Source organism: Protomyctophum parallelum, assembly GCF_964188405.1.
Source record: "Protomyctophum parallelum genome assembly, chromosome: 14".
Lineage (NCBI taxonomy): Eukaryota > Metazoa > Chordata > Actinopteri > Myctophiformes > Myctophidae > Protomyctophum > Protomyctophum parallelum.
This window is the reverse complement of record NC_139709.1, coordinates 8,619,605-8,642,399: the sequence shown is the minus strand read 5'-3', so window position 1 is coordinate 8,642,399 and position 22,795 is coordinate 8,619,605. Positions and strand designations below refer to the sequence as shown.

At 43.6% G+C, this 22,795-nt stretch overlaps 1 protein-coding gene across 1 annotated transcript in view; it reads left to right on the top strand.

The window, feature by feature from the left end:
- atp6v1h (ATPase H+ transporting V1 subunit H) overlaps nucleotides 1–17,731 on the top strand; it is a 51,411-nt gene extending 33,680 nt beyond the window's left edge. Inside the window, exons 13-14 of the mRNA XM_083781175.1 lie at nucleotides 2,312–2,425; nucleotides 16,820–17,731. Coding sequence (XP_083637301.1) covers nucleotides 2,312–2,425; nucleotides 16,820–16,889 — 184 coding nt within the window. The 3' untranslated portion in view covers nucleotides 16,890–17,731. The remainder of the gene's footprint in view (nucleotides 1–2,311; nucleotides 2,426–16,819) is intronic.
- Nucleotides 17,732–22,795: the final 5,064 nt, after the last annotated feature.

The window sequence follows — 22,795 nt, the reverse complement described above, 5'->3', positions numbered from 1 at the left end:
GTGAGATATTCCCCCCCGGGGTACTGCGCCCTGGGTGCGTTTTCGCATTTTTAATTCACTAATACATTCATTATTAATTTATAATTTGTTAAATTGGAAAAAGGGCTTCATTAAGACCTCCATCATTATTATGGTCAATGCCTGTGTGAAAAGTGGGAGTGATTGGTGAAGGCAATGAGCAGCTAGTTTTAGTTGACTAAGCGTACAGTTTATTTAGTTGACTAAAATGTATTTTGGCGGCCTTGATGGCGTCGTAATGCCTGATTTTAGACTTTGTTGCATGCTGAAAATAGCCCATCTACAAGCTCACGACGTGTTGCAGCAACCAAGCATAAAATGCATAATCTCCACTTGTCCCTCCTTAACATTTGTATCTAGTTTTTATATGTTGATAAAACTGTCAATATATGCTTTAGTCGGCCCAGGCCGTAGCGTAACGGTCTGGGCACCGGACTGGTAATCCAGTCGCAGTGTGCCGCGGGTTCGACTCCCGGACCCGACACGGCCTTTACTGCATGTCATCCCCCCATCTCTCTCCCGTTTCCTGTCAGCCTACTGTCTGTCCCTTCAAAAATCAATAAAAGGCGTAAGCCGCAAAAAAAAAATCTTTAAAAAAATATATATATATGCTTTAGTCATATAGCTTAGTTCTTATTTAGTTTTCCTCTGTGAAGAAAGGTAGTCGACAAAAATGTCTTGTCATAGTTTTAGTCATGCACTTTGCAGTCATCAACTCAAGCCTATTGTTGAGCACGATGTGACAGCTAGCAACACCAGAACCTGACTTAGGCGCCCTGTCTTTCACCAGCCCCTGCAGGGAAATGAAAGCGCTTTATGTTTGTTGGAGGATGACGTCCCCAAGCCTGAAATCTGTTGTCTTACGAGTCTTTTTTTAGTTCTCCTAGTCTTGCTTGTACCCGTGACAGGAGACGTCCATCTGCTCCACCCTCCACCCTCGCTTAATTCTTCAACCTGCCCACTGTTCCAGTCTGATTGAAGGAGTAATCATGGTTTTTCCCTTCACAACAACCATTCCCGCGGCACCCATCAGTCACAATTGATGGTTTCAGAGCACGGCACTCCTTGTCTCTGTTTTGACAGACCACCAATTAGGAGCAATTTGCCTCATGTGGTCTTGCCGTAATGTACCAATTAGGGGTGCAACAGTTTGTCAAGTCACTTGATTTAATAGTTGTTCTTTCCTTCATTATAGATGAATCGGACGACCACGGCAATCAATGGAATAATCGCTAAGAATATAATCCATAGTTGTGGCCCCAGTACCCTGATTTCAGTCATTTCACCAATTACAACATAACTATTGATCCACACACACACATGACTGTATCAACACTCACAAAAAATACGTCATTTTATGGCAGTCCAGTCGTGGCACTTTGCTGTTCTGCAAGCACATAATGAGATTGGAAAACGTTTTTCTTTTTCTTTTTTTTTCAATAACAAAAATAAGGTGATCACACAGAACATCCATGTGGTGCTCAGATTGAGGTGATCACACAGAACATCCATGTGGTGCTCAGATTGAGGTGATCATATACAGAACATCCATGTGGTGCTCAGATTGAGGTGATCATATACAGAACATCCATGTGGTGCTCAGATTGAGGTGATCATATACAGAACATCCATGTGGTGCTCAGATTGAGGTGATCATATACAGAACATCCATGTTTTTACCAGCTCAATAAAATTGCGACCTCGCGGGAGCGTTTCAGTGGTGGTGATCACAGCGAATGCATCTTGCTATACCCGAAGCACACAAAATCACTCATTTTGGCCGCTTGTATTCGCGATTCGTTTTTTTTTCTTCTGTGCGTACCGATATAAACTGCATTGACTGGTGTTTTTCTGGCCCCTGTGATAAACTGCATTGACTGGTGTTTTCCTCCTGGCCCCTGTGATAAACTGCATTGACTGGTGTTTTCCTCCTGGCCCCTGTGATAAACTGCATTGACTGGTGTTTCCCTCCTGGCCCCTGTGATAAACTGCATTGACTGGTGTTTCCCTCCTGGCCCCTGTGATAAACTGCATTGACTGGTGTTTTTCTGGCCCCTGTGATAAACTGCATTGACTGGTGTTTCCCTCCTGGCCCCTGTGATAAACTGCATTGACTGGTGTTTCCCTCCTGGCCCCTGTGATAAACTGCATTGACTGGTGTTTTCTGGCCCCTGTGATAAACTGCATTGACTGGTGTTTTTCTGGCCCCTGTTATAAACTGCATTGACTGGTGTTTCCCTCCTGGCCCCTGTGATAAACTGCATTGACTGGTGTTTTCCCCTGTGTTTTCCAGAGTGATTGAGCAGCTGGGCGGAAAGCAACTGGTGATGAACCACATGCACCATGAGGACCAGCTGGTGCGCTACAACGCCCTGCTGGCGGTGCAGAAGCTCATGGTCCACAACTGGTATGTGCTCTGATCCATGTGCTGTCTCCTTATTAATAACCCATTGACACGTTGGTTTTCAACCAGTGGTCCTTGAGGAGGTTCCAGGTGGTCCCCAGCTAAAGGATGGAGAGTTGCTAACCAAATGGACCCTTATGCTGTAGTGTAGATCTTTAACTCTCGAGAGCAGACTGTCCAGATAACCTGTGACCAGCGGTTGTTGTTGTTTTTTAGCTGCCATAATTATTTCAACTAAATATATATATATACGGTAATGCAACGCTGGGATATTTGGAATAATGAAAATGCCTTCTTCACAACCCTGTTAAAATAACCAGAACACCCTTGATGGCAGTGCTGAAATATGAGGGTCTAATTATTCCGCTGTGTTTCTGATCAGATGGCACACTCATCCAATAGTTTGTAACATGGGGCCAAATTCTAAATTTGTTAAATGCTCTGTATTGGTGAATTCACTGCATTCTGAAGAAGAATATTGCAATGTGGAGGAATTTACTCAGCATTAACCCATTCTGAACGGGCACCCATTTTGTTGTCAGCATCATGTTATGCTTTAGCTATTTAAAAATAGCAGGCCTACAAGCTCATATCGCGCCACCGAGTGGCGCGATACGAGCTTGTAGGTCTGCTATTTTTGAAAAATCGAAGAGCGACTGACATTTTTAGAATCTGATCTCAGGTCAGAATGGGTTCATCAGACCAGTGTGTGTCCGGCGGAAACCTCGTATGAATCTGATCTCAGGTCAGAATGGGTTGGCCAGCCCTTTGCAGAGAGACACATAGAGAGTACACACATAGACAGGACTAAAAGCAGAGAGACACACGGTACACACATAGAGACAGGACTAAAAGCAGATGGCACATTAAAGCAGCAGACAGATAGATCTCCACTGCAATATCAGACCTGAACACAATGATGGATTAACACATTGGGTCACTGTATTCAAGCAAAATTATTTTGTTATTATTGTGTGGCTGTGATTCTCTCTCTTTTTTTTTTTTTTTTTCAACAAGGATTCGTGTTTGGTTCGTTCTCTCTCTCTCTCTCTCTCTCTCTCTCTCTCTCTCTCTCTCTCTATCTCTCTACACATCTGCTATTTTTGAAACATTTCATCTTGAAAGTGTGTCAAATACAGATTTTTTCCGTACAATCTGGGGTCTTGTATGCCGGCAGTGGGTTCATTGAAGTTACACACTGTGCAGGAGGATGCTAAAAGCACACCAGTCTTTGTAGTGGTGCCAGCTCACGGCAGAAACATCTAAAGAGTCTAAAAAGACAAAAGAGACAGAGTCCGCACACACTGATAGCCAAAGGGCCCATTATTTATTTGGATGCAGAGTAGAATAGAAACCAGAATTCATTGAAGTCACGAATCCTCTGCTTTTCTTTCTACGCAGCGTGGCAGTGCTCATGGCATGTTCTCTCAAGGCCTAGGCCGACTCATTCACACAGTCCACTTCAATTCGACCCACCTGCTGTGTACAGTATTACTGTACATGTGGTCTCAGGCGTTTTGCCTAGTCCTCTATCTCCATCCCTCCTCCCGCATCTCCGTAGAAACAGACACACACACAGAGATGATTTAACCCGTTTAGACTGGAGGACGATTCTAACATTGCCTTCTAAATCCTGACAGTTTTCTGATATCGGGTGGTACTCAAACATTTTCATGTCAGAAATATGATGTAATTGGCCGCCAACCCCCCATCTGAAAATATGTTGTTCCAGTGACCCACCCAGAAGCAAAGATTTGAGTTAACAAACGCTCGCTCTGAAATAATACATTCAAAGATTTGCCCCACATTTCACGATTTAAAAGAAAATAGCAGACCTACAAGCTCGTAGCGCGGCACTCGGTGCCGCGCTATGAGCTTGTAGATCTGCTATTTTTCAACAGGTAAAGTATAACAATGCTTAAAACACCAAAAGGGGTTCCCGTCATAAATGGGTTAACAGCAGCTAGAACAATGTGTTTGTTCTCCTGCCACTATCTAGGCAGTGCGCACGGCTTCCTGAGCCGCTGTGCGGACGCTTTGTTTGTGTTTCGACGAGCATTGCCTTGTTTCTCCTGCCTAATGCCGCGTTCACACCAAGGAAGCTAGTGCTCTGATTGGTTAGAAGCAGCTTCTAGAAGCTGAAGCCAGAACCCAGCTTTTAAAAGCTGCGTCAAAGTTAAGTTTTGAGGAGAAAAAAAGCACGCAAAACCAAAAAAAAGCTGTTCATTCCAAGCTTCAAAATGAAAAAGCTGGTCTGCATAGAGATAACATGGGACCACGAAGCAAGAAGCTGCTTCTAGCTTCCTTGGTGTGAACTTGGCCCTCAGGAACCCTTCGAGGAAATTGGACCGCGCGGTACTGGATTTGAGGCCCTGACAAGGGCTCCTGGGGATTCTTTTTTGTTACATTTAGGTAAAAAAATATCGGAAGGTCGCTGGTTCGTATCCGCGGACCGGCACGTTAAAATTACCACCACCAAGTGCCCTTGAACAAGGCATTGAACCTCTACCATGAAATGTTCTATGAGCAGGGCCTGGCTGTAAACAAGTTCTTGAGCTTAGTCCAGTTACCCTGGGTAAACATAGTACCTTTCCTTTCCTTTAGGTGAGGGTGTGGCGGAGAAAGTAATTTGCATACACAGCGCCCCCCCCACCACATCAGGACAATGTGGTACTGCAGCTAAAACTGCTTATAAAGCCAGACAGAAATGACATGGACTGGTTATATTAAGAGTGGTGATTTAGGCTCAAACCATTAGAAATATGTTTGCGGGACATAAACAATATGATTAAATATTAAAAACGGTTTAAAATGCATGTTGTAGTTCCTTTTAAGTGCAAAACTGCTGCTAAGGCCTGGGCCGTGGCTCAGTGGTCCAGGCACCTTGGCTGGTCAATCCAGTCTGGCAGTGTGCCGTGGGTTCGACTCCCGATCCTGACGGCCGTTACTGCATGTCTTCCCATTCCCTGTCCCTCCCATAAAAAAAAATATATATATATATATATATATATAAAATGAAGGTGAAAGCCACAAAGAAAAACCTGCTGCTAAGTGCCGCTAATGTTTTGTCACTGGTTTCAGCAGATTGATGGAGGCTGGAACAAACAATATCTTCAAGCCATTTTGATTTGCATTTTGACACACAGATTCCTAATGGCATAAGGGTCGTGTTCGGAGCGGATGACGAGACTTTCCAATGATTTTAGTTTGTTTAGCATTTGAATTTACTGCTGTGAAAGGAATCTATTGCACAACCTGCATGGTGATTTTGTGCACAAAGCACTTAACCACTTAAATCTATACAAGCTCACAGCCTAGATCTGCTTTTATTCACTATTTTTGAAGATTGTTGAAAGTGCTGCACGATTCTTGCTCAAACGTGAATCTCGATTTTCCTCCACAAGAATTGATTCTATTTTTTTTCCATGAAAATATGTATTGTCTTCAGTCTGTAGTTGCTGAACATTACTACATTCAAAATGTGGCACCTGGAGCTAACTACTTGGCTTTAAAGATGGAGTGCCGTGATTGTTTTCCACCCTTAAAGGTATTATGACATGATTTATAACATAATTTTAACAACATTAAAAGTCTTGGCCATGGTCCTTCAAACGTGTCTAAAAAGTTTGAACACTCAACTCCACTCCAGTATTTCTTGACACGAGTTTTTGTGCATGTCTAAAGTTCATCCTGAGAAGCCATGGAAAAACACATTCTTTTAGCCTGTAGATGTCGGTAATTCCCCCTTTCCTGTCAACCCAAGATGCGCTTCTTTGACAACGTGGTAGGAACGTCGTCAAAAATAAAAGAGTAATCTAGGCCAGTTGGTATCCAGTGTAAGTTGGTATCCACAGCCAACAACAGAGCAGATTAATTTTTCTCTAGAAGACATTATTAGTAAGTATTACAAAGAAACAAAGTCGCGGTTGACAATGAGGAAGCGGAGAAGAGAGGGTAGGCACTAGGCAGGGAGCAGAGTGGAGGGGGCGGAGGTTTAGCCGGGATCTACGTATATCCCTGCCGTCCAACCAGATGAGACATTTTTGCATAATTATTCACAAGAGTCCAGACAGCAGAGAATACACTGAATGTTCAAACTTCGTTTTTTTTTTGTGAAATTGATGTCAAGAAAAGCCAAAAAAGCCAAAAAATCTACAAAAATGTGTTTTAAATGTCACAATCCCTTTAAACATGATCATCAGGTCTTATTGTTCTATAAGGAGGTATAATTTTTTCAAAAAAGTGTACAGTATTTGTTAAAATGATGGTTTTATGTGGACACACCCACCAGTTCATTAGGTATGCGTGAGTTTAACCTTAGAACCACCCACCTAATCCATCCCTCCGCCTCCAACTTTAAGACCACCCACCTGTCCTAGTTCCTCCCTCTCCTTACAAAAGGACTGCCCATGGCTCTGCCCAATTGTTTACAAATGGCAGATTGGTGAGATTCAACCATATATGTTTGAACCAGATTCTGGTTCAGATGAAGGACAGGGAGGTAATGCCCTCTTCATTGGTGGGGGGGCCATCATCTGTAATGGGGGTGGCCGTAACCAATCAAACTGTTTTATTGGGGAATAATAAAACACTTGCACTTGACACATTTTACACTTTTCAGCACTTGCATGCTGAAAATTGTCGATCTACAAGCTCACAACGAGTGTAAAAACAGTCATTACGATGGCAACAAGGCCCACCAAAATAAAATGTAGTCGACTGAGGCCTCTTTTAGACGGCGACCATCTCCATATAACTCGTCAAAGTCCTGTTGCGTTCTCATTTTTTTGGACCATTTACATGAGAACGCACACTTGAATGAACACGCTACAAAGTGCATGCATATATATGCCAGGTCGCTAGGTGGCGCGTGTCCTTGTGGGGTCCGTGTGACGCAGCGCTTATATAAACCATAGACATAAGTCACGCATGCGTAGAACTACTTCCGTTCTTCTTCTACACAGAAAGTAAACAAACGTCGCGTCCTCATCACACCTCCAGCAAACCGGACTATCCGACATGGTTGTTGTTGTTCGTTTCCCCTAGCAACTGACGCATGCCTATGACACCATGTAAAAACGTAGGACACGGGGCGAGCCGACCAGAGCTGACGTAAGCCATGATGTCACAAGTTTTGCGGATCCACCGTTTTGCCTGTTTATATGGAGACCATAGGAAACGGCGTTCTAAAAGATTTCCACTCTGGGAGGTGGTTTCACTTCGTTGCGTTTTCACCTCCTGTGAACACGGTTCTCGTCTAAATGACAGCAGCAAACGATACTTTATTTTGCCGTTTTTTATGAACACCATCCTCATGTAAATAGCACCTAAATCAACTGTAGATTTTAGTTGACTAAAACTAGACTAACACTAAAACATTCCAGGTGACTAAAATGTGACTAAAATCAAAATTTGCTGCCAAAAACAACACTGCCTTACAGCCCGTAATTGTCTGTACACTACTGTACAGCAACACAGCTCTGGACAGAGCTGCAGTTGCAAATGGTATAATTGCTTGGCTGCTTGCAAGACAATGACATTCATTTAGCATCACTGCACACATTTTACTGCAATGTGTGTGTATTCCTTCCTACCTGACATTCCTATTAAACTAGGCTATGTTTAATTTCCATATAGCCTATACATCCACTTACTTGGAAATGGAAATGTAAGCTACAGTATATTACAGTATATGCCTACGCATGAAAGTAAAACATCTAACTATGCTCTCATAATGTGCATTCATTAGAGCCGTCTCCATCATTGTCCTGATAATTGTCTTGATAATACACTTCTGCCCAGTGCCCACAGGCACTGATAATTAGTCTTTTATTTGTATTATTATTATTATTGAAAAACAGTTGCTTTATGTTAGCCTATCGCGGCTAGCTCTGACTGACCCTGGCTGAGATGTCTCGAGTTGGTCCCGCCCACGTCAGTAGTTTCACTAGGTTGTGTCAGTTTAATGTCAAATTATTAACATCTGAACGTCGTGTGAAAAATCTGAAGGCCGACGCGGTAATCTGTTGTGTAATCTGTAATGTGTCTGTTGTCCCGACGGGCTGAAAAAACACATTGACGGGCTGAAACAACCGTTTAAAACGTTCAGTTATTTGGCACACTGGGTTGAATTAACATGAAGGCCCGTCCACGATCAAACACAACTCTATGGTAAACGGCGACGTGCGTTCACGACCAGGATCGCCGGCGGTCCACGTTGAATTCAACACAGAGCGGCATAACAACCCGTTTTAAAAGTTTGCTTCAGCGCATCCATTAATTTCTTCACGCCGTCGTAACAACATACACCTGTAACATATAATTGAGCGCTCCGCCCACAGAGGTTGTCGTATTTAAAAAAATATATAATGAGGAGGAGGTGTGATCGTTGCGTGCAATATTTATACGTTGCACTATCCGTGTTTATTTCATTGGCCCGTTTGACTGTCAAGGGTTCAGCCCCCAGGAAGAAGCCCTAAATACAAAGTTATTACACCATTGCACATAAAAACGACTCCAGGGTGTCTAATGAACCTCATAAACACATGGAAAACTGGAAAAATACAAAAATTGTGGCACTCCATCTTTAAGAGAGGTTTATGTCAAGCACTTTGAGGTTGTCTGTTTAAAGTCTCTCTCATGTAACAAAAACATAAGAGTAACTAAAGTGAATTGGACAGCCAACTATAATGTACAAATGTAGAAATGAGATCCCATAGGTGTCTGAATCTAGATCTATTTTTTTATTATTATTATTAATTGTGCAGCACTAGTTGAAATATTTTGGAAATGTGGGGGATTGTGGCATAAAAACAAGTTTTTGTATATTTCTTTTTCTGAGCTCAATTGCACCCAAAACAAGCTCAAACAAGTGCTCTGATTTTCTTGCTGTTTATGATGTCACAGCCTGCAAATCCAATACTGTTTATGTCAATGGAATTTGCCAGCAGATGTCACTGTTTTCGCTGTTTTGCCTGTTTTCATTGCAGCTCAAAGGGCTTACAAACCCCAGAGAAAACTCCAGACCAGTGTTTGGGTGTAATTGAGGTCATAAAACCTAAAAGAAAAAAAAAGAAAAATGTAAATCAATGTTATGAAACCTTTAAAGATTTTCACCTATAAATACATAGCATACACACAATTGGGATGACAGGTTGCAAGTACCGGTAATTGCTTTTAAAAGTTAATGACAGTAGAAATTGTATCAAAGTTTGCCAATGTTATTCTTGTGTATTCAAATCGGTTTTCGGATTTCACTGCTGTAGTTCTGATAATTGTGGGCGGATTAAAAACCGTTTAACATTTGAAAATTTCTTGGAATGAAATGTCCCAAGTGGATTGGAGGGAAAAAAAGGGAAAATAATGAAAGAAAAGCAATATTATTATCACTCCCAAGGCAATACGGCATGCTGTTACGTGAGCATAACGGCCCAAAGCCCCTGCTCAAAAATCGTACAAACATTTCCTACAAACATCGCTAGAACAATGTGTTTGTTCTCCTGCCACTATCTAGGCAGTGCGCACGGCTTCCTGAGTGTGGACGCTTTGTTTGTGTTTCGACGAGCATTGCCTAATGCCGCGTTCACACCAAGGAAGCTAGTGCTCTGATCGGTTAGAAGCAGCTTCTAGAAGCTGAAGCCAGAACCCAGCTTTTAAAAGCTGCGGGTCAAGGTTAAGTTTTGAGGAGAAAAAAAGCACGCAAAACCAAAAAAAAGCTGTTCATTCCAAGCTTCAAAATGAAAAAGCTGGTCTGCATAGAGATAACATGGGACCACGAAGCAAGAAGCTGCTTCTAGCTTCCTTGGTGTGAACGGGGCTTACAGTAAGTGATTGCAATGCTCGGACGACCTGTACACCAAAGTGTGGGGGAAATTATTATGTTTGGTCAATTTATTTATTCGTGACATTTACAAAGACATTTACAGAGACCGTAAATATACAGTATATATGCAAATGTATTCAAATGTTTAGCATTTGAATTTACTGCTGTGAAAGGAACCTATTGCACAACCTGCATGGTGATTTTGTGCACAAAGTGCTATTTAACCACTTAAATCTATACAAGCTCACAGCCTAGATCTGCTTTTATTCACTATTTTTGAAGATTGTTGAAAGTGCTGCACGATTCTTGCTCAAACGTGAATCTCGATTTTCCTCCACAAGAATTGATTCTATTTTTTTTTCCATGAAAATATGTATTGTCTTCAGTCTGTAGTTGCTGAACATTACTACATTCAAAATGTGGCACCTGGAGCTAACTACTTGGCTTTAAAGATGGAGTGCCGTGATTGTTTTCCACCCTTAAACATGATCATCAGGTCTTATTGTTCTATAAGGAGGTATAATTTTTTTTTTTAAAGTGTACAGTATTTGTTAAAATGATGGTTTTGTGTGGACACACCCACCAGTTCATTAGGTATGCGTGAGTTTAACCTTAGAACCACCCACCTAATCCATCCCTCCGCCTCCAACGCCTCTGCCCAATTGTTTACAAATGGCAGAGGGATGGCAGATTGGTGAGATTCAACCATATATGTTTGAACCAGATTCTGGTTCAGATGAAGGACAGGGAGGTAATGCCCTCTTCATTGGTGGGGGGCCATCATCTGTAATGGGGGTGGCCGTAGCCAATCAAACTGTTTTATTGGGGAATAATAAAACACTTGCACTTAACACATTTTACACTTTTCAGCACTTGCATGCTGAAAATTGTCGATCTACAAGCTCACAACGAGTGTAAAAACAGTCATTACGATGGCAACAAGGCCCACCAAAATAAAATGTAGTCGACTAAATCAACTGTAGATTTTAGTTGACTAAAACTAGACTAACACTAAAACATTCCAGGTGACTAAAATGTGACTAAAATCAAGATTTGCTGCCAAAAACAACACTGCCTTACAGCCCGTAATTGTCTGTACACTACTGTACAGCAACACAGCTCTGGAGTTGCAAATGGTATAATTGCTTGGCTGCTTGCAAGACAATGACATTCATTTAGCATCACTGCACACATTTTACTGCAATGTGTGTGTATTCCTTCCTACCTGACATTCCTATTAAACTAGGCTATGTTTAATTTCCATATAGCCTATACATCCACTTACTTGGAAATGGAAATGTAAGCTACAGTATATTACAGTATATGCCTACGCATGGAAGTAAAACATCTAACTATGCTCTCATGATGTGCATTCATTAGAGCCGTCTCCATCATTGTCCTGATAATTGTCTTGATGATACACTTCTGCCCAGTGCCCACAGGCACAGATAATTAGTCTTTTATTTGTATTATTATTATTATTACTTTATGTTAGCCTATCGCTGCTAGCTCTGACTGACCCTGGCTGAGATGTCTCGAGTTGGTCCTGCCCACGTCAGTAGGTCACTAGGTTGTGTCAGTTTGACCTGAGATCAGATTCATACGAGGTTTCCACTGGACACACATTGGTCTGATTGACCCATTCTGACCTGAGATCAGATTCTAAAAAATGTCAGTCGTTCTTTGATTTTTCAAAAATAGCAGACCTACAAGCTCGTAGCGCGCCACTCGGTGGCGCGCTATGAGCTTGTAGATCTGCTATTTTTCAATAGCTAAAGCATAACATGATGCCAACACCAAAATGGGTGCCCGGTCAGAATGGGTTAATGTCAAATTATTAACATCTGAACATCGTGTGAAAAATCTGAAGGCCGACGCGGTAATCTGTTGTGTAATCTGTAATGTGTCTGTTGTCCCGACGGGCTGAAAAAACACATTGACGGGCTGAAACAACCGTTTAAAACGTTCAGTTATTTGGCACACTGGGTTGAGTTAACATGAAGGCCCGTCCACGATCAAACACAACTCTATGGTAAACGGCGACGTGCGTTCACGACCAGGATCGCCGGTCCACGTTGAATTCAACACAGAGCGGCATAACAACCCGTTTTAAAAGTTTGCTTCAGCGCATCCATTAATTTCTTCACGCCGTCGTAACAACATACACCTGTAACATATAATTGAGTGCTCCGCCCACAGAGGTTGTCGTATTTAAAAATATATATAATGAGGAGGAGGTGCGATCGTTGCGTGCAATATTTATACGTTGCACTATCCGTGTTTATTTCATTGGCCCGTTTGACTGTCAAGGGTTCAGCCCCCAGGAAGAAGCCCTAAATACAAAGTTATTACACCATTGCACATAAAAACGACTCCAGGGTGTCTAATGAACCTCATAAACACATGGAAAACTGGAAAAATACAAAAATTGTGGCACTCCATCTTTAAAGTCACTCTCTTGTAACAAAAACATGAGAGTAACTAAAGTGAATTGGACAGCCAACTATAGAGCTGCACCATTCTGGCTCAAATGTAGAAATGAGATCCCATAGGTGTCTGAATCTAGATCTATTTTTAAATTATTATTATTATTAATTGTGCAGCACTAGTTATAATATATTTATATTATATTTAATATAAATATTTTGGAAATGTGGGGGATTGTGACATAATTTTTTTTTTTCCTGAGCTCAATTGCACCCAAAACAAGCTCAAACAAGTGCTCTGATTTTCTTGCTGTTTATGATGTCACAGTCTGCAAATCCAATACTGTATATGTCAATGGAATTTGCCAGCAGATGTCACTGTTTTCGCTGTTTTGCCTGTTTTTATTGCAGCTCAAAAGGCTTACAAACCCCAGAGAAAACTCCAGACCAGTGTTTGGGTGTAATTGAGGTCATAAAACCTAAAAGAAAAAAAAATATTTTCACCTATAAATACATAGCATACACACAATTGGGATGACAGGTTGCAAGTACCGGTAATTGCTTTTAAAAGTTAATGACAGTAGAAATTGTATCAAAGTTTGCCAATGTTATTCTTGTGTATTCAAATCGGTTTTCGGATTTCACTGCTGTAGTTCTGATAATTGTTGGCGGATTAAAAACCGTTTAACATTTGAAATTTTCATGGAATGAAATGTCCCAAGTGGATTGGAGGAAAAAAAAAGGGAAAAAAATGAAAGAAAAGCAATATTATCACTCCCAAGGCAATACGGCATGCTGTTAGGTGAGCATAACGGCCCAAAGCCCCTGCTCAAAAACATTTCCTACAAACATCGCCTTCCCTACCTGTCCTATACTGACGAGAGAATGCTTAGAGAGAACTCACTCCACTACTATTGATTTTCTCTCAGCGCGACGGCTCAGTTGGGTTTATGTCGCCTCAGAAGAGTCGTTATCCAATGTGTCTCCGTGTGTCCAGAATGATTATTGTTCAGATGAAGCTGCCTTCTGCGCGCCTTTCTGAATACTAAACGCTCATTTAGATATTAAGTGTAATCAAGATTGCCGCTCCAACTCTTAACTGTCGGATTCTGCTCAGCAGGCCTAGTGACACTGGTGGAAAGTAACTAAGTACATTTACTTAAGTGCTGTACTTTTTGAGGAATTTGTACTAGAGTATATTTCAAATTTCCAATACTTTTACTTCTACTCCATTACATCTCGGATCCAAATATTGTACTGCAATTATTTGGAAACTTTAGTTAATTTAGTTAATTTGTAGATTGTGATTATTATTACAAAATGTACATTAACCATTAACCACTTCAGCCCTATATACGTTTTGACAATTTGAAAATAGCCGATCTACAATCTCATTTAGCTTCTAGATCTGCTATTTTCAAAAGCCTTGTATACATTTGGAAACTTGTGGAATGGGACATTCTGCATAAATGACAACTACCAATACCTTTATACTTTTACTCAAGTAAATTTTGAATTCCAGACTTTTAGTTGAGTATTTTCCCATTGCAGTATTGATACTTTTACTAAAGTAAAAAAATAAATGTGAGTACTTTTTCCACCACTGCCTTTAGTGACCACCATTAATGGCCTTCTCAGCAGCACATGTAACACATCTCCTCTCCAACGTGCGAGGCGGACATCGACGTGTTCACCTTCAGTTACCATGTCTGTGTTTGCGAGGGAGAGAAAAACATCTCCCAGTTTCAGGCTCCTGCTGTCATGACAACGACAGACGGCGCTCCGCGTTCCCACAACCTTGCCCCCGTAAATTGGCCCAGTGTGTCATCTGGATCTGATTTACTTTTAACCACCTGCTTTTCTTTGAAGCTTGAAGCTTTTGTGAGCGCACTTATTATTGTCTAATAGTCAGCCCATAGATCAGGGGGTTCTCAACGGTTTGGGTCGGCGGGGACCCCCGAAAATGCATTGGCAACGACTCGGGGACCCCCTTCCCCACCCCCTACAATAACCTTAATAATAGACAATACACCATAAATAAATACTGAAACCAGATATAATTATTAGGGAAGGTGTATGGATGTACTATGTGTACTATATGTAAACTCTTCATTTCCATTTTCCAGCCATTCAGTTGCAAAAAATAAATAAAAAATTGGGGGACCCCCCCGAGGGGTCGCAACCCACGGGTTGAGACCCCCTGCCATAGATCCCCATTGTGAAGCCGGACATGTTGAGTACACCAAGGTTTTATAGTTATAGAAATGTTGAGTATGGGTCGCCAGCATGTAGAAACTGCCGGATGCTAAATTGCATACATGTTGAGCAATTTTCATAATTGGCATAATATGTGACATGTCAACATGTCCGGGTTCATATTCTGCAAAGTGTGTGCTTTGTTGTTGTTGACTGACTGTGTACTCACTGTGTACTCGCTGTGTACTCGCTGTGTACTCGGCGTTGAAATGTCTTCACACTGACGGGAGCGACAAGTCGAGGCGTTTTCAATGGCCTTGTAACGTTGTGTGTTTCCGTGCGGGCTTCTTGTGAAATGGAACTGAATGTGTCCGTTAGAAAAATGCATTTTCCCTGGCCGTGCCTCCAATTAGACCACCTCATCTTGTCAGCTGCAGTTTTTTCGTTTCCTGCCTGCACGTGTATAGAGGCTATTAGCCGGAGACTGGATAAAGGTTAAAAGGAGCATTGGCCATTTCAAACTCTGCAATATATCCAGAAGCATTTACATTTTTAGATATTGTTTCCCCCCCCCCCCCCCCCCCCCCACTGAGACAGATATGGTATACTATAGAGGGAAAGTAGGAGGGTGCTGATTAGAGACCCTGGGGGACCCCAGGCAACAGATATATATATATATATATATATATATATATATAGGGTGTTAAAGGAAGGTATCATTAACCCATTCTGACCTGAGATCAGATTCTAAAAATGTCTATTACATCCTGACAGTTTCATTATTAACCCATTCTGACCTGAGATCAGATTCTAAAAGTGTCTTCGATTTTTCAAAAATAGCTAAAGCATAACATGATGCCAACACCAAAATGGGTGCCCGGTCAGAATGGGTTAAGATTGCGGTTACAATGTACATAATACATTATGTTGAGTTAAAATTATATAACCAGACATCACATTGCCGTTAGCAGCAACCACAAATGGAAGTATACAGATAACGCAACCGTGTTTCACATTGGGGATTGGGCTATTTGAGTTTACAAAGAAAAAATAAATATAGTAACCTTCTGGGCCTTTTGTTATCTTGTGCTTGTTGTGAGTACCGTAGTATTAGTCATCTCTTAGGCAACATGATGGAAAAATCTGAAAATGTTCTTTAAAAAAATATATATATATAAAAAGAAAGTTTGTCCCACGATTTTGTAACCCATTTTTCACCCCTGTGTCAATCATCCTGTGATGTGATCCTGGGCTCTACACACCCTCCGCCAACCTGGGGAGAGCAACGGACTTAACTCATGCTTCCTTCATGCTTGAGTGTCCAAGTTGCTCCTTTACACCTGACGGGGGGGAGTTTCCCTGGTTGGACGTAGCGCGTGGAAGGAACACGTTATTCCAACCAGTTCCTTTCCCCTCCATCAGGCGTCCCGGCTGGCCAGGGGGAGGCAGTTTAGTGACCAGGATTACTGCATGTTTTTGTGAGGGTACCTACCCTAGGGGACACGGGGAGAACATGCAAACTCCACACAGAAAAATGTTCTTAGCAATATAAATATTATACAATGATTCCTTTTATTCTTAAGCCCCTCCTGGCTGTACCGGTCTGTATAACAGTTCAGTAATGTCACATCTGTTGTAACCATTCACAGGTTCAATCAATGTCAAGTTCAATGATACATTCGGTTGAATGACTAGTCGATGGCCTATCACATCCATCTAGCCCCTGTAACAGTAATAACACTATGGCCGTTTGCCACAATGTACAGAGACATAATGAATGGAGAGCATATATACTAATGAGGTAAAATCAGCATGCCCGTTTGGCACACAAACCGGCCCGTACCGTTTTGTTAAATGTTTCCGGCCATTTGTGTCGAATGGAATGTCAGAACGTGTAAAATGAGCCACAGCCGTTTTCCGTCCTCATCAATCTGATCTAATTTCCTCCAACAGGGAATATCTGGGCAAACAGCTGCAGACGTCTGACCAGCAGCAGCCTCAGACTGTGGCCGCCAGGAGCTGAAGTGTTCTCTGTGCATGATGATGATGATGATGTGTGAACGAGTGTGGTACTGTATGTGCATCGATGTTTTAATTATCAACCGTTTGTCCGTCAACACCTGTCTTTGTACGTGATGTTTACTGTAGGCCTGATTCATACGTCCTGTGTGTGCGGGTGCCGTGCGCCGACAACAACAGCCACATCCACACGCTTGTGATCCTGTGGATCTGCTGTATTCAGTGATCCACTAGCTTGTGATCCTGTGGACCTGCTGTATTCAGTGATCCACTAGCTTGTGATCCTGTGGATCTGCTGTATTCAGTGATCCACTAGCTTGTGATCCTGTGGATCTGCTGTATTCAGTGATCCACTAGCTTGTGATCCTGTGGATCGGCTGTATTCAGTGATCCACTAGCTTGTGATCCTGTGGATCGGCTGTATTCAGTGATCCACACGCTTGTGATCCTGTGGATCTGCTGTATTCAGTGATCCACTAGCTTGTCAGCCTGTGGATCTGCTGTATTCAGTGATCCACTAGCTTGTGATCCTGTGGATCTGCTGTATTCAGTGATCCACTAGCTTGTGATCCTGTGGATCTGCTGTATTCAGTGATCCACTAGCTTGTGATCCTGTGGATCTGCTGTATTCAGTGATCCACTAGCTTGTGATCCTGTGGATCTGCTGTATTCAGTGCGTGGTGACACCCGCCCACACCTATAGCATAGCTATAATAAATCAAGCCTTTCTTGAGTTCCCTCCTCGTGTTCTGTGGCGTACCCTCTCAAGGCTATGTGCTGTACTTGTGCAGTGATTGGATTAGCACTTTATGTCTGTGATAATGATGTGTAAAAAAAATAAGAAAATATGTCAACGTTATTTAAGACTTACCCTGGAAGATGTAGTGAGTAAGAGTACGCATTCCAATAAAGACTTTGATCTGGGATACTTTAAATGTTTATTAATTTCCCACGAATTCACTGGTCATACGTGTCCTGTATACAGTGTACTGCAGATGAAAGGGGTTGGTGAATAAGAAAGATTGTGTGGTAGGATTCAAATTAGATGACTCACTTTTATTTTATTTTATTTCTTATCAGCCTGTGTGCAACTGCATTCAATAAAATGAAGGCATACACATACGCAACCTCGGGAGAATCATTTGAAATTTGAGGCATTTTATTTTTTCCACCAAGGCCATAGTTGCTAAACATTTTGCAGGCTGTTTATAAAAAAACAAACCCTTAAGGCACTTGAATAGACACTATTAATCAGTGAATCACAAGATTTAATCATCTTTGGAGAAAAAGGGCATTCATTTTTTTGGAAGTGCTTTTCAATCTCTTTTCTCTTCTGGGCCATTAGTCTTTGATTGGGTTTTTGCAAGTAATTTGCTTTTTATTGCCATTGTGAGGGAGGGGTCCTAATCCCAGTCCTTGGAGAAAAACTATTTTCCTTATTTGAAGTATGTATTATTTCAGTGTTTCAACAGAGGTTACCGTAATTACATTTGTTATGGATGGGCAGTGTTTAAAGGAGATTATCTTTGCTAGATTAAAAGTCTAATTTCCGCCTGGGCCATGGCTCAGTGGTCCAGGCACCGTGGCTGATAATCCAGCCTGGCAGTGTGCCGCGGGTTCGACTCCCGATCCCGACGGCCTTTACTGCATGTCTTCCCCCCCATTTCTCTCCCTCCATTTCCTGTCAGCCTACGGTCTGTCCCTCCATTAAAAAAACATTAAAAAATAATTAAAAAGCTAATTTCCACTACTGATCATTTCTAAGATCTGCCAATCAGTGGACACTACAGTCTTCATGATAATGTCACCACATGTGCTGGAATCTTTATTTAATCCTTAACATACATGATTTACGGCAATTAAGATAAACCCTTAGATAGCATTTCTGTTGGATTATATAGCATTTGATACAGACTTATAGCATGTTATGTAGACAGCACTGTAATTGTATTGTATGTAGTCATAGCACGCCATAGTACACATGTATAGCATAGTAGTAAAGATGTATAGTTTATATGTATAAGTGTATGTATAGTTTCACTATATAGATATTCCACTGTTACTTTCTTAGCTTACGCATGTTTCATGATAAATACTTTTATGTGATGTATTCCCATGCTTTTTGTTTTTGCTCAAATGTAAGTCGCTCTGGATTAAGAGCGTCTGCTAAATGCCTAAATTGTAAATTGTAAATTGTAAGATGTATTGTCCTTCTGGGGACATTTGGGCACATGACCGTATGCGTGCAGTGCACAAAACGACATTACACTGAGTAGTCGTTTGACTTTGAGGTCAAGAGTTTGGATGAATCTCAAGAGACACTACAGACACACACGCATCACACATGCACATGGTATAGTTTAATTAATATCTGATTGATCTGTCTAACTTTTACCTCCCACCTCCAGTACTTTATTACCACAAAATACATGGGAGTTATTTCATAATGTAATATTGATTCTCAAATATTGTCTGCAAATGTGGTGCTTCACTGCTTTGTGATTTTAGATTTGGGGAGCCAGCTGGCCCTGCATTGCCAACAGACTGCACCCATGGCTCCATGACCACGGCTTCGCTGACGACGTGACGAGTTCTCGGAACCATAATGCGGAATAACTCTCCATGTTGAGTTGCGTACAGCATTACCTGCTCTTGGTATGAAAACCACGTTCTCCCACCTTGCTTGAAACTAAGCCTGCATGGTGTGACAAAACAGATCAACGGAGCGCAGCGAATCAGGCTGGCAACCAGGGCTAGATTGAAAGAATCCTGATCAAATCTTTCCTCACAATTTGTGCCCCAAATTGCTCCCCAGGTTGCCGTCCTCTGATGTGAAAATGACAGTGCTGTCCTCCCATGTCATGTTGGTAGTGTTGAGGTGTAGCACAACAACACGATCAATATTTATGTGCCTTGTCTTGCCAATTGCTCAGTGCTATATTTACAGTGTCTCTCCCAAGCACGCTGCGCACAACGGCACTAGCCCTGTGCTTTTCCACCGCTGAATATGCCTGCCCTGCATGGTATAAATCAAGTCACGCACACAAACTAGACCCCATCCTCAACGAGACCTGCAGGATAATGACTGGGTGCATCAAAACAACCCCCATACCCTGCCTCTACGCCCTCTCTTGAATTGCCCCCCCCCTGACATCCGCAGAGCAGTCACCGCCAAAGCCGAGCGCACAAAGCAGGCCCATGACAACCGGCACTCACTGCGCGAACACTCTGCCCCCCAAAAACGGCTCAGGTCCAGAACCAGCTTCCTGGATACCACTGCAGAACTGGAGACCACACGATCTGCCGCCAGGACCACGGAGTGGCACAACCAGTGGAACGGCATGGGTAGCCGGACAGCCAAGTGGACAGAGAGAGGCATCACCCCAGAGGAATGTCTCGCGACTGGCCATGACCAACCTTGGGCCGTCTGGAAGGCCCTGAACCGTCTGCGGGTCGGCGAAGGACGCTGCAAGGCATCCATGAAAAAATGGAATCTTGTGGTGGACACTGAATGGGGACCTCACCTCAGATTGAGCACCATTGCACTGGGTGGTAATGGGAGGATGTAGGAAGTGATATAGGGAAGTGATGTACCTGTGTATGTTTGTTGTTTGTTGGAAGTAAAGTTCAGAGACTCACATTCTCCGTCTGCTCGTCTCATTCCTCAACTTCCACAGTGGTGACCTTGACGTTTGTAATTTAATTAATATGGATGCTGTTGCGCCGGCTCCCGCTGTGTATGCGGCGACAGTTAAACTGCCAGAGTTTTGGCAGCACGATCCAGGCCCGTGGTTCCAGCATATCGAGGCACAGTTTCACCTCAGAGGGATCACGGTAGATGAGACGAAATATTATCATGTCGTCGCGGCTTTGGATTCCACCACCACCCGCCGAATGATGGGATTTCTGAGGGACCCTCCAGCGGCCGGCAAATACGCGGCTATCAAAGATAAACTCTTGCAGTTGTTCCAGCTATCCGACGAAGAGCGCGCAGAGCGCCTACTGTCTCTGAATGGATTAGGAGACAGTAAACCCACGGAACTGATGGAGAATATGCTGGCACTGATCGGTACAGGTGACACTACATTCCTGTTCATCCAACTTTTCCTGCGGCAGCTACCCACTCCAGTGCGCACGGCTTTGGCCACCTCTCCACTGGTGCGCACCAAGGATTATCGCGCGTTAGCAGAAGAGGCGGACCGAGTACTACTGGCGTCCCGCGACTCACGACAATACGTGGCGGCGGCGGTGCCTCAGCCTGAACGTCGGAGGGATGGTAATAGTAGCGAACTGTGTTATTATCATCGCCGTTTTGGCAACAAGGCGAAGCGGTGCATTCAGCCATGCTCTTGGGTGGAGCAGGGAAACGCACGAGCCAGCGCTCATTAACAGCTTTGAGCGCTGGCGCCAGCAACAACAAGCTGTTGTTCATTGAGGACACGTTGTCGGGTAGGCGCCTGCTTGTGGATTCTGGCGCCCAGCTGAGTATCCTGCCTGCATCATCAGCGGACGCGTTGGGGGACGGACAGGGGCCGCCGCTCGACGCTGCTAACGGCACTCCTATTCGCACGTTTTGCACTAGGGATGTAACGGTGTGTTTTCATGGACGTAAGTTTTGCTGGGACTTTGTCATTGCCTCTGTGTCAGTGCCTATACTGGGTGCTGATTTTTTGTGTGCTCACAGGCTATTGGTGGACATTTCCAACTGTCGGCTGATTGACGCTGTTTCCTTTGCCACCTATCCATGCACACTGGGGGGGCCAGGGCCGCTTGCCCTGGCCAACTTGCTCGCCACGGGGGACGTGTACCAGCGCCTCCTCGCTGAGTTCCCTGCCCTGACGGTGCCCACCTTCTCGGCTGCCGTCGCTAAGCATGGTGTGGAGCATTACATCCCCACGGTTGGGCCACCCGTTTTTGCACGAGCGCGCCGTCTTGATGCTGCCAAGTTGGCAATAGCCAAGGAGGAGTTCTCTACAATGGAGCGGCTCGGGATTGTGCGCCGATCTAACAGCCCATGGGCCTCTCCTCTGCACATGGTCCCCAAGGCAGATGGGAATTGGCGGCTGTGTGGTGATTTCCGCCGCTTGAATAACATTACCACACATGACCGTTACCCAGTCCCACACATACAGGATTTCTCTGCCCACCTGGCGGGGGCCACCATTTTTTCTAAGGTGGATTTGGTGCGTGGCTACCACCAGGTGCCGGTCCATCCGCTGGACGTGCCTAAGACTGCTGTCATCACTCCGTTTGGGCTGTTTGAATTTTTACGGATGCCATTCGGCCTTAAAGGGGCAGCGCAGACATTCCAGCGGCTGATGGACTCTGTGCTGCGGGGCATGTCATTTCTATTCACATATTTGGATGACATCCTGGTGGCTAGCGGGTCGGCACACCAGCACCAGGCACATCTCCGGCAGCTTTTTGAGCGACTCAACGAGCACGGGCTAATCGTGAATCCGGCTAAATGCCACTTCGGCCTGCTGGCTATAGACTTCCTCGGCCACCACGTTTCCCCCCAGGGGGCTGTGCCGTTGCCCACCAAGGTGGAGGCCATTGCTGTTTTCCCCCGCCCCCTCACAGTCAAGCCTTTGCAGGAGTACCTGGGCATGGTGAACTTTTATAATCGGTTCATACCACACGCTGCCCACCTCATGCATCCTTTGTACGAGGCGTTGAAGGGGAAGAAGGACAATGAGGATGTGGGCTGGTCCCCGGAGCGGGTCCAGGCATTTGAGGACAGTAAGGTGGCCCTCGCCAAAGCTGCCATGCTAGCACACCCGTCCCCTGCTGCTCCTATAGCCCTGACCACCGACGCTTCCGATTACGCAGTAGGAGCGGTTTGTGAGCAGTGGGTGGCCGGTGCATGGCAGCCCCTCGCTTTTTTCAGCAAGAAGCTCCGGGACACAG